The sequence below is a fragment of the Phalacrocorax aristotelis genome, chromosome 2 (genome assembly GCF_949628215.1).
Source record: "Phalacrocorax aristotelis chromosome 2, bGulAri2.1, whole genome shotgun sequence".
NCBI classification, from domain to species: Eukaryota; Metazoa; Chordata; class Aves; order Suliformes; family Phalacrocoracidae; genus Phalacrocorax; species Phalacrocorax aristotelis.
This window is the reverse complement of record NC_134277.1, coordinates 19,227,753-19,239,847: the sequence shown is the minus strand read 5'-3', so window position 1 is coordinate 19,239,847 and position 12,095 is coordinate 19,227,753. Positions and strand designations below refer to the sequence as shown.

The following is a 12,095-nucleotide window of genomic DNA, read 5'->3' as shown; positions in this document are numbered from 1 at the left end:
GGTGCCCAATGACAGGACAAGGGGCAATGGGCACAAGTTCGAACACAGGAAATTCCACTTAAATATGAGAAAAAACTTCTTTCCTGTGAGGGTGGCAGAGCAGTGGCACAGGCTGCCCAGGGAGGCTGTGGAGTCTCCTTCTCCGGAAATATTCAAAACCTGCCTGGATGCGTTCCTGTGCCCCCTGCCCTGGGTGTCCCTGCTCAAGCAGGGGGCTTGGACAAGATGATCTCCAGAGGTCCCCTCCAACCCTTACCATTCTGTGATTCTGTGATTTCTGTTTCTCTTCAGTTCCCTGGATGGTTCCCACAGCTGGCTGTATCAGGGGTCTAGTCGTTTTGGTAATACTAGTTCTTATGCTTTTCTTTCCCCCAGAAGGATGCAGACTTAGTGTGTCATCTTTCTTTGTATCGCCTTTCTTTTCCTGGATGTAAATTCACCCTTGGGGAATCCTACAGTCCTTAGCATTTATAACTGATTCGGCCAGGGTGTCAATTTATGTCTCTCATAAGCTAAGGAATGTCTTTCTAACAACTTTTTAGCCATTATTAGGAAAAAACTCCAGAATGTCCTTCTCTACTGTGTGGGCTTTGTTGGGCATAACACTTCATTTGTTGTGAACAAATCAGTTTACAGAGTGCAAGCATGTCTCTTTTTAAAGACATTGCAGATTATATCTTAAGTTTTTATTACTTGACTTTAGAATACTATTCATTAAGCCAATGTAAACAGGAATAGTGACGTTGGATCATTAGTAACTCTAAGTAGAGGCTAGAATTTATGGCAAATAAATGTATTTTCTTGTCATGTGTTCAGGTCACTTATAAATGAATATTTCCAGAGCTGATAGGATCTGTGACATACCACTTCTTCTCTTCAAATTGGAGGAAAGACGTGACAGCATCTTGGAAGTCATGTGGATTTGTATTTTCTGCAAAATAACCTCTTCAGAGATGCCCCGTCAACCGTTAGATGAGGTCTGCCTTATGAACAGAAAAAAAAGAAGAGGGAAAATAATTGAAGATGTATCAATAAAAAAGCATTCTATGTATGCAGTCTTGTGTCAAATCAGAATGATCTTGAAGGTTCTGTTTGCTTAATCACCAGATAAATCTCCCAGGAGGCTAAATGAGCTCCACTGTAAAAAATATGTTCCATAAAGAGCTTTAGAGATGTGCTGTTACTGCCTGATGGGGATGAATCCAAAGCATAATAAAACTTAGTGATAGCAAAGCATTCTGGTGAATCAAGTTCTAGCAGTCTGTCCCTGTGTTTTACACTAGTGCTGGTGGATATGCACTTATACTGCATCATAGACTTCCAAAACACTTTACAGACAAGATCTCTGTTTGCTGAAATACAGTCAGAGGTTTAATATATGTTTTAAGGCAGGTGATGGAGAAGACCTATCTACAAATGAAAGTATAGTGGGAGGGAAAAGAGGATTTCAGTAGGCAGAATTTCAAGCTGGACTTTGTGTGGGCGGCTAGGAAGAACTTGTCTTCATTTATGAAGAAACACAAAAGATCATAAATGGCCGTAAGTATTTTGACTTTGACATACATCTTGTCTGAAATGTATTTCCCCCAGCAGCAGAGTGCCTCCAGTGCTGTGTACTGGGGTGTTGATTCAGTTCCAATTCGGAGGCAAGAATAAAACCTACTGTCATTTCTTGCAGCAACTGTGTGCTTTATAGTGGCATCAAGCTAGTGATCCAGCACAACTCCCCTTTAAAACTGTGAGATTTTCAAGGATAACAGGGTTTGATGGTACCGTGTGTCCATAGGCCTATTACAGTAAAATGTTACGGCTTAAAAAGCACATGTGGTTTAAAAAAAAAAGGGATAGAGATGGAGAGAAGTGTTCTTATATAATTAGCTTAAGTATATATTCAGCTATTATCATACCTCTAAAATGTTTTGTGTAGTTACACCGGAAATATTTGTTGGTAGTACAGGATTGGATAATGAGTTATGCATTCACTAATATTTAAGCAGATGCTCTGAGCTGTGAATCATGTTTCTAACAGTGGTATGTGGTGCCCATAGTGTACACAGGCTCATGAATGCCTTCATTCATGCCCATCTGTTAAGATGGCAATGTGCCCACATAAAAGTGGATTGGTCCCTTTTCTAGAAAGCATAGTGCCAGACAGTTATGAGTTTGGATGGCAAGCCTATCTAACATTGCAAACAGCATCTCTGTTGTGGGAAATCCCTTCTCGGTATTAGGACTTAAGCATTAATAGGTGACTTGATGTACTAGGTCACCCTGAAGGATATTTTATGTGTTCAAGGAAACTACTGAAACATGGCAGAAGAAGGAAGACTGCCCATCTCAAAGCACAGCAGGATGCTGGGAGGAAGCATCTGATGGCTCGTTCTGTAGCACAATTGCCTAGAGACAGCCCAAGACAGCTATTGCAGGCAGGCAAAGGCAGATGGTGTTGGGCAATGGAACAGATCGGATGGATCTCTTCACAGTATCTCCTAGATGCTTGTTAATGGAATTAGCCCAAAAGGCATTATCTTAAATGGCTGCATCATGTCCTGCATTGAGCTGTGCAGAGTACTTGCAGCAAATTCTGAAGTTAAAAAACATAAGTAGTTTTCCTGTAAAGGTTTTTGGGTTAACTGGGCACAATTTTAAGAGAGATTTGGTTATTTGAAAATGAGAAAAAAATTAATATTTTTGTATCACTTTTGTCTAAGGTAGGTCGCTTTCACCTTGGGTCCATAACCAGATGATGCTGATGCTCAAATTTAAAGGTCTGTGTCTTGTTTCCATGTATCTAACATGGATAACATCCCTGCCCATGGCACCAGGAACTAGATGATCTTTAAAGGTCCCTTCCAAACCAAACTGTTCTGTGAGTCTACAACTGAGGGCAAAAATAAGACGAGTTCAAAATTGAATGATTTGGATTTTTTTGAGTTAAGGTCCTGCTCAAAATTTTTCACGTTTAGGTTTAGGATTTTTAGCACTGGTGATTCCATGTATTTTTTAAAATATTTGTTCTTTGACTTCTGATCTTTTGAGGCATTATGGCATTGCCCATTCCCTCTTCCATCTTCTCCAAGGTGAAGGGCAAAATTAATCATTTTATAATGTGCACAGTAAAGTTAATCTAAAAACCAAAAGAATATTTTGTGTTGCACAGAAGTATTGCTCACTATTAACATTATAGAGTTCTGATTTTGTTCCTCCTTTTAAAGAATCTTTCTAGATGCTGTATATATTTTAAGAAGCAATGGCACTGAGGCTAGAAAACTCAATACTTGCTCATTTTTTGTGAGGGCCATGTCTGTTATACTTTCAAACATTCAGTATTCAATTTCAGTTCTCTTTGCACTTTTACTGTCCTATCTGTCTTGATAACAAAAATTTGCCATAGTAGGCGAGGTACCTTTATTTACTTTAGCCATTGCCTTTAGAGAGCGTGTGTGCTTGTTCATCATGTCAACTGAATAACTGAGCTGGCTGAACACCGTGTCAGCAAGCTAAGTCTCTCTTCCATGTCTGTAATTCTCCAGCTCTAAACATACTTGTCAGCTGGCGACCTTAGAAAGTCTTTTCATCTCTGACTCCACAAGTGGTAGCGTGACTACTGGGACAATGTTTGGGCAAGGGTAATAATAGCTTAAAACGTGTTGAGGTTAAAAGCAAACATCTCAATGCATTTGTCCAAATGACAAAGATGAGCCACAGTTTATGAAGTCTCACACACGCCTGCAGTAACTGGTACAAAAAACAGGCACTGTCTGGTTTCTCTTCTTCTGGTTTCCAAATATTTTTTCCCCAGATCTTTGTTGCTTAAGAAACAGAAACTGGTGTCTAGTATTTAAATGGATTTCAGGAGCTGGCAAAACAGAGGATATCACTTTTCCTTATGTACAGTAAATAGGTTCTGTGACATCCATCAGCAAAACCTCTAAGCATTATAAATGAGATTTATGCTGCTGTCATGGTCTAATGCATTATAAAAGAAAAAAGGGGAAATGAATTATTGTTAGATTTTTGATGGGCAGAGTAGTCCTTTAGAACTGCAGAGGGATTCCCTTGTTCCCTTCAAAGCTACCTGGGTATGTGGGTGAATCCTGTGTTCATCCTGCTCTCCTAGCTCGGAGCTCAACAACCTATTGCTGCATATTGTTAGTCACTTTAAGGAAGGCTTATATATGGGAAGAACAGTAGGGAATGGGGGTTTTGGTAACCAGAAGGTAGAAGAGGCTGATATGAAACAAAACCAAGACTCTTCTGTGTTTGTTTCTTGTTTTGTTTGGGTTTTTTAGCTAGGAAGAGTGAGGGATGGAGTGCAGCAACCACTTTTCACCAGATATATATTCTTTGCAAGAATGTGATTCCACTAAGATTAAAAACTTGAGCATGGCTTTTGGTGTACTGAGCTTCCAGGGTAATGTTTCTGTAGCCCCTTGGCTCCAATCCATTAAAGATTACTCAATTTTAAAACTGTGCCCCTAAAATTCACTGAGATTGTAAGAGACTTTATGCTGACAGAAGCTTAGAGGTGGCAGTCAACATCCCAGGGACATCCCAGGGAACCCTGGTGGGAAGGACATATTCTTAGAATAAACTTTTGGAAAGCCTAAGAAGCAAGCAAAACATAACTATAGCAATTCTTGCTGTTCAAAGCCTTGGTCCACGCCACACCACATGCAAGTTATGGAAGAAGAGGTAGAAGTGGATATTGGCCCTTGGGAGGGCATTGCAACTTTTCTCCATCATACAAACATAAGAAGAGATTTTCGAAAGACCTAAAAGGGAATCAAACTTGGATCAAGTCTTTGAGAGGTTCCACAGTGTACTTGACCACTGGGTAACGGAGTAGCTCAAATGCGTCTGCATTCAAATGGGGAAATATGAACAGTTTCTGCCAACAGCACCTTGCCTCTGCAGTCTTCATGGTGAGCTGCCACATGCCAGCTCTCACCATGCTGCATTGGAAGGGGTGTTTTCTTGGTTGATAGCTAGCCAAATGCCTCAGCAGCTCATACAAATCAATGAGATTTTCTAGTCACAAGCAGTTAATATTTCAACAGGCAACTGCAGATAAAATTGCTGTGTCAGATTTCATGGCAAAGAGAGCTGTTGCCCTTGTTCAGAAAAGTTTGTGCCTGGAAATTTTTCAGACCTCCCCATTTCAATCACCTGAAAAATTCTGCTTTCAGATCAACTTTGAAATGTTTGGAGTCTGCATACCAGTCCTTTTTGGCATTGTGTTTCTAGTTTGAAAGAATCAAAGATGAAACAGGGTGTTTTCTACCCTCTGGCAAACGTCAGGAGGCAGGTTACTGCTACAGACTTTGCTCTGGTCCTGCAACTGTCCTAATGTGTATATTAGGATAAGAGGTCACTGCTATCGTTCAGGTCTTTCTGAGAAACTTCTTGCTGGATGCTCTATTTACACAAGTGTGTTCATGCATGTGTGGATACATTTTAGTTTTCTAACTGATTTTCCAAGGAGAAGTAGGCCTTTTACTGCATGCTGTTCCCTTCCCTACACATAAAATTTGTCAGATTCCCAGAAAATGTCTACCTTGAAACATGTCAGTCCAATAACAGTGAAAAAAGCAGATTAAATTTCTTTGATTCAACAAACCATATTTTTTAAAGAAATAGCTTGATTCTGCTGTAAAAACACATGCCAGCAAAGCACAGCAGCTTCTATCTCTCTCAGCCCACATGTCTGCCACTTTTGCCCCCACTCTCCTAAATATGTCTATGTCACCCAAAGGACATAGTCCTGGGCTTTTGGCCAATATCCTGGGCTTGAATTCCCACATAGAAAAGCATTTACTTAGGAAAATAATACCATGTGGCAGCCGGTAGGCACAATAGTACCTCTACTGCCAGAGCGTACTGACTCTAAATGAAGCTGTGGCAGATGGCCTGAAATGTTTCAGTGCTTTCTTTCTCTAGACCAGCATTACCCAATTCATTTGTACTACAGTACATTGGGTCTTTTTACCAGATTCTGATCAAACAGGTGGGATACACTTGATCTAGCTTTGCTGGACCAAGCAGGGTCTGCCGGTGGGGTAAGGGCAGTGTACAGCCGAATCCCTGGGCCAGCAGGCTTTGGTGGGGCCAGGCAAGTGGGAAGGAGTATAGGATCATCCCTCAAGACACCAGGGACAACATCTGTTGGAACAAGATGAAATGGACTTATGGTTCAGGTCATGACTGAGTCCACCATTTGAGCAGCCCTGTTTTAGGTGAGGGTGGCATTTTACTTGCTAATGATGCTTTTATATACCCTATATCTGCAGAAGTAGCTTTATGTCACTGTTTATTGAGTGTTGTCCTCATGCATGGTACTTGTTAGAGCAAAAGGCCAGTAGGACGCTTCTGTTGTTGTGTTTATAGAAATCTGTAAGTGAACAAAACGGTTATTTTTGTTAAAAAAGTTGTGTTGCATAGGGAGATTTGGTATGGCTTAGGGGAAATATATGGGGAAGAATAAGAAAGAGTCAAGTATAATGTCAAGATTTTTGGGTTTTGGACAGAGAGAGGCTAGTGCACTCATTTTTAGTGTGGCAGAATAGTTGGCAGAGAAAAATGAGCAGCTGTCATTTTGCTAGGTTTATTAGAAGGAGTGACTTTGAAGTGTAACCTAGTAAATACAGTCCCTCAAAACAGAATTAGGCCAGCTGCATATTACTGGAATAGCTCAAGGAGAATGTCCTTGTCTGTTCTATCCTCTTCTCTGGGTACATGTTTTCACTCGGTTAAGAAAAGTCAGTTGAATTGCATTTGAAAGTGTTGTCACTTCACAGTCTGTCACAGGACTTTTGCCAGCTCCCTTCAAAAGGAGTTGGTGCCTAGAACTGTGCCAGCTGGTTGATCTGATCATCCCATCACTTTACTAGAAAATCTAAATATACAGCAGTATGAGCCGAAATATGTCTGCTGTCCCATTTTGCAACTATTCTGCATTTGAATGAAGAACTACTTTCACATTAAAGAGGTACTGAAGCTCTCTATCTTTCTATTCTATAGGTTGTCATTTTGTATTTTGAGCCAAGTGTATTTCGCTGTGTTCTCCTAAGATGGGTTCGTCTTCTGGGCTTTGCTACTGTTTATGGAACTGTGACGCTCAAGCTGCACAGGTATTTCACATATTATTAATTTCCATCTCTGTGGGAGTATGTGCAATCTGTGTGGGTACTTAGATGGAAGAGCTGCAAATATTATCATAAACAAGCGCCACTTCTGATTTTTAAAACCACTGTGTATTTCTTCTCACTATTCCTGCTCAAAATTCCTGCTTGAATTATATGCTACTAATCCCAGTAGAGATCCATGAATGCAGGCAGGATTTGATGAAAAATATATATGTTAGATGTAAAATTATGCAAGAACCCCTTTTCACAGAAGGTGAATATATTTTACCTGGATATAGGAAAATACAGAAGTGTTTGTAGAGTGTTCAAAAGTGTTCAAAAGTTTTCCTGTGAAGTGTTCATAGAGACATTCTTTCTAAGTGTTTAGGTAGAGCAATGGTGGGTAAGATAGTACACTATGGTGTATATACTTACTGTATTTACTTATGGGTCATAAGTCAGGGGCTGCTTTCTTCAGGCAATCACAGCAAACAGGCTGCACACTTGATGAGCATCTGTGCCTGCCAGCACACAGGTTTTTCTGGCTATGCTTGATGAAATCCTAATGCTTTTTGCTCTCTAAACTTTAGTGAAAAAATTACTGATACATTCTATAACTATTTTTATTGAAGCAAAGAGAAATGCAGTATGCATATATTGGTATTCAGACATCTCGGATGAAGTAGGCTTGCTAATCTTTTTATCTTAGTTTCATTACAATATTGGCATATTAGATAAGGGAATTTTGATATTATGCTCGTAAACTCAATGAGGACTGATGATATCTTATGTTTCACGTTGCTGTATTGGCTTGTCACATTTTAGGTGGAAAACCCTGCTTTCCCACTGAAATAGAGCCACCTCTTACAGTTCCCTTTCGTTTGTGTCCCCGGTTACAAGTGTACACTTTGGCTGGTAAACTCTGACTGCATAATACTGTGTCTGGCCACATCTTCACATTGAAATCCATCCAGAAAATCCCTCACCCTCATTTTCTGTATTTTCTGGGTTGCACAATTTCTGATGCAAAAAGAATAACAACTAGAGCACTATAGAAATGCTTGGGTTGTTTGTTATCTATAGGTCAGATAAATAGAGAAACAACCTAAGACTATTGGAAGGCTCACATCATCATTGCAGTTCTGCTACCCTAACAGGTTGTTTATATTATTTTATATGGTGTGAGAAAGCAATATCCTGACAGGGGAGATGATCTTCCATTTACATGAAGTGAGGACAGGCTGCAAAATTCACCAGAAAATCTTGCACTTCTGCTTTGCTCATTCAGCTGTTTGGTGTTACTTGGCACCTGTGCTGACAGGCTCAGCAAATGGGACCAAGATTAAACAAGAAACCAAGAGTGAACCAAATCCTCATCCTTGATCAGCACAATACAATGAAAGCTAACAGCAGACTGGACCATATCAACAGGAGTGCAGCCAGAAGATTGAGGGAAGTGATTATTCTCCTTTACTTGGTACACCTTAGGGCATATCCACAATGCTGTGTCAAGTTTTGGACTCCCCCAAGACATCAGTGAATTTGAGTGAGTTCAGTGAAAGGCCATCAAGATGGTCAGGGCTTGGAGCATTTGCCCTGCAAGGAGAGGTTGAGGGAACAAGACTTGTTCAGCCTGAGGAAGAGATGGTATTGGAGGGACCTAACAGCAGATATCTGACACCTACAAGGAGGTTACTGAGAAGATGGAGCCATGCTTTTTACAGTGATGTGTATTGGGAGACCAAAGGACAATGACAAATTGAAATAGGAGAATTCAAGTTTATACAATATAAATTAGCATCAGAGTCAACGTTATACAAGGAAGACATTTTCACTATCAGGGTAATTAAGCAGTGGAACAGGTTGCCTATGAGGTTGTGAATTTCCACCCCTGGAGGTTTTCAAGACCCAGCTGGATAAAACCCTGAGCAACCTGGTCCGGATTCAGTGTTAAGCCTGCTTTGAGCACTGGAAGACCTTCTGAGTGATTCCAACCTGAATAATTCTACATTTCTTTGTGAGACATGATGATAAAAAACCCCTATTTCCTATATGAATGTAGAATTACTCTCTCTAGGAATCTATCTATGTTTTCCACCCAGGTTTACTGACCATTCCTTTCCTACATTCATGATATTGTCATCATTTTTTAGCACTGAGTATTTCAGTCAGGGAGCATGCCTTGCAAAAGACTGAGTCAGGCTAGATATATGTTTTATTATATACATTTACAACAGTTATGCTAATTAAGAATAATATGATGCTAGTAGAAATTTGGTAGAAACTTTTGGCAGATCTAATTTAATCCACAGTCACCGCAGGTTTGAAGAGTGGCTTACTGCAGACACCACAAATACTCATGACAAGCACTGGTTCCCTCCTGCACATAGCCTGTGTCTTGCCTGGGGGAAAAGCTGATTGCTAGCAAGGAACTTGTGATTTTTGTAAGTTTAATGGGAAAACCAGTATTGTGTAAAAGCAGCTGTTAATGATAACCAGAAAGTCCAAAGCTGTATTTCTCAACAAATGAGGTGCTTTGAGTAGCACTGGAGCATGAAGGTTATCCAAAGCCAGGTAGGAGGCACTGGAAACATTTTTTTTTTCTTTGTGACTTTAGCTCCCCACTTCCCAAGGAGGTCTTTGAGACTTTGTTAGGGTCAAGCATCAAGGAGAAACCAGCAAAGTAGCCAAAAGCAGATGCTTAAGGAAGAGTAAAAGAACAGAGAAGTTGTACTGATTCATTCTTTGAACACCCGTCACAGTCAATTTCTACAGTGCCTCATCTTAAATTGCCTCTTTCTTATTCCCTGTGCATTTTTAAAATAATGAGCTGATGTTTATGGGGGTGGAAGGATGGGAGTGAGGAAATAAGCTTAATTTAAGAAATCTACCTGTAGAGCCGTGAACAGAAAACTCAGTACTTTCCTCAACAATGAATTCTTCAAAATAATTCTCTCAAGAAATAATGATGTTTCAAATTTAACCATTTGGGTTTAAAAGGGCTGCTGATGTTGCATCTTTCAGTATATTTCTGTGACTGAAGACTTTCTGCGTCCTTTTCAAGCCCTGTATTTCATGACCAGGTTACAGAATCACAGAACGGTAGGGTTGGAAGGGACCTCTGGAGATCATCTTGTCCAATGCCCCTGCTTGAGCAGGCACACCCAGAGCAGGGGGCACAGGAATACGTCCAGGCGGGTTTTGAATGTCTCCAGAGAAGGAGACTCCACAGCCTCCCTGGGCAGCCTGTGCCACTGCTCTGGGACCCTCACAGGAAAGAGGTTTTTCCTCATGTTTAGGTGGAACTTCCTGTGTTCCAACTTGTGCCCATTGACCCTTGTCCTGTCATTGGGCACTATTGAAAAGAGCCCAGTCCCATCGCCCTGACACCCACCCTTTAGACATTTATAGGTATTGATGAAATCCCCCCTCAGTCTTCTCTTCTCCAGGCTAAACAAACCCAAGTCTCTCAGCCTTTCCTCATAGAGGAGATGCTCCAGCCCCCTGATCATCTTTGTCACTCTCCACTGGACTTGCTTGAGCAGTTTCACATCCTTCTTGAACTGGGGGGCCCGGAACTGGACACAGCACTCCATATGTGGCCTCAGTAGTGCAGAGTGGAGAGGGAGTGCAGAGTGCAGAGTGGAGGGTCTGAAGCCTTGGCTGAACGGAGTTGCCTGAGCACTACTTATTATCGTTCTGGGTTCAGGAAGAAGGGCAGCTGGACTTCTGAAAATAAACATCCTGAATTGAGAAGATACTTGTTTTGTACTGCCAGTTTCTATTCTACAAGAAAAATTAACTCAAGAAGCTTCAAAAATTTGCCAGTGCTTGGCAGAGAAGGGCTCACAGCCATACACCTATTGCTGTGGACTGCTGGAGCTCTATGCCTCTTGTCAAAAATGAGTGATTCAAGTTGCTTAAAGAACCACTGTCAAAGGCAAAAGTGGTTTTAATGTGATGTTGTAAAAGCACAACTTAACAAAGTTTGATGGCAAGGTTCACTCTATTACTGTATGGCATGGTCATGTGAATGACGATTCAAAATTACGAAGACACAAAGCAAAGTTACCACACTACAAGGTTATGCATGATATCAGTTGCTTACCAAAGATCTGCTCCTGGTAAAATGTCTTTCTGCCTCAAGGAACAACCTTGAGAGGTGCCCCATCTCAAGGAGAGATCACTGCCATGCAGCCACACTGCCTAGCAGGGACAGCTCAAAGGCGGCTCACTTAGGCTGTCATATTTATGGAATAAAGTGGTTGGCTCATAGTCAAATCACACGCGATGGGAAAGATAGGCATGAGACTCCTTGCACCCACAACTTTCTTTGTTCCTTGATAAATGAGTCGTGGAGAAGCCACCTGCTGTTCACGTGTTTATCACGATTGGTGTTCCAAGCTCATATGCATTGATGCTCACTGTGTCACTCTGCTCTTTTGTGGGTTTTCAAAGACCAGATTGGAACTAGAAGAGTTCTTGGCCTGGCTACAGCTCAGGGCTTTATTGGAGCCTGTACCAAACTACGGCTAGGTTGGTTAAAGCGTTGGGGGCATCTGTCATACCTCTCTGATGCTCTTGCAACCATAGCTCCCCGTTCTGCCTCTTCTCTTTTTGTTCATGCGAGAGTTCCATGATGCTGCTTTGAATATCAGAGCCAGCAGCAGTGCAGAAACTGTAAGGATTAAAAAAGACACTTCCTGCATTACTGTCACCTCACTATCAGCTTTATTTTCTTGTAGTGATGTCTCAGATAAGAGGAAGGTACCTACTTTCAGTTAAAAGAGACACAAAGGGAAAAAAGAGACATCAGGTACTTTTTGCATTTATTAACTTAATTTAATTGGGAAAAAGTAAATCTATGAAAGCAGGGCATCTCTGTCCTCTTTCACTGCTTTTTCCACATGCAGCAGTTTGTTGCCATCCACTTTTGCCCATCTTTGCTTAAACAAGAAGTAAAGCAGTACA

At 41.0% G+C, this 12,095-nt stretch overlaps 1 protein-coding gene across 2 annotated transcripts in view; it reads left to right on the top strand.

Annotated features, from left to right (window-relative positions):
* GPR158 (G protein-coupled receptor 158) overlaps positions 1-12,095 on the top strand; it is a 207,316-nt gene that overhangs the window by 146,624 nt on the left and 48,597 nt on the right. For both annotated transcript variants that reach the window (XM_075082627.1, XM_075082626.1), the window contains exon 6: positions 7,021-7,130. In XM_075082627.1, the coding sequence (XP_074938728.1) occupies positions 7,021-7,130 (110 nt within the window). The remainder of the gene's footprint in view (positions 1-7,020; positions 7,131-12,095) is intronic.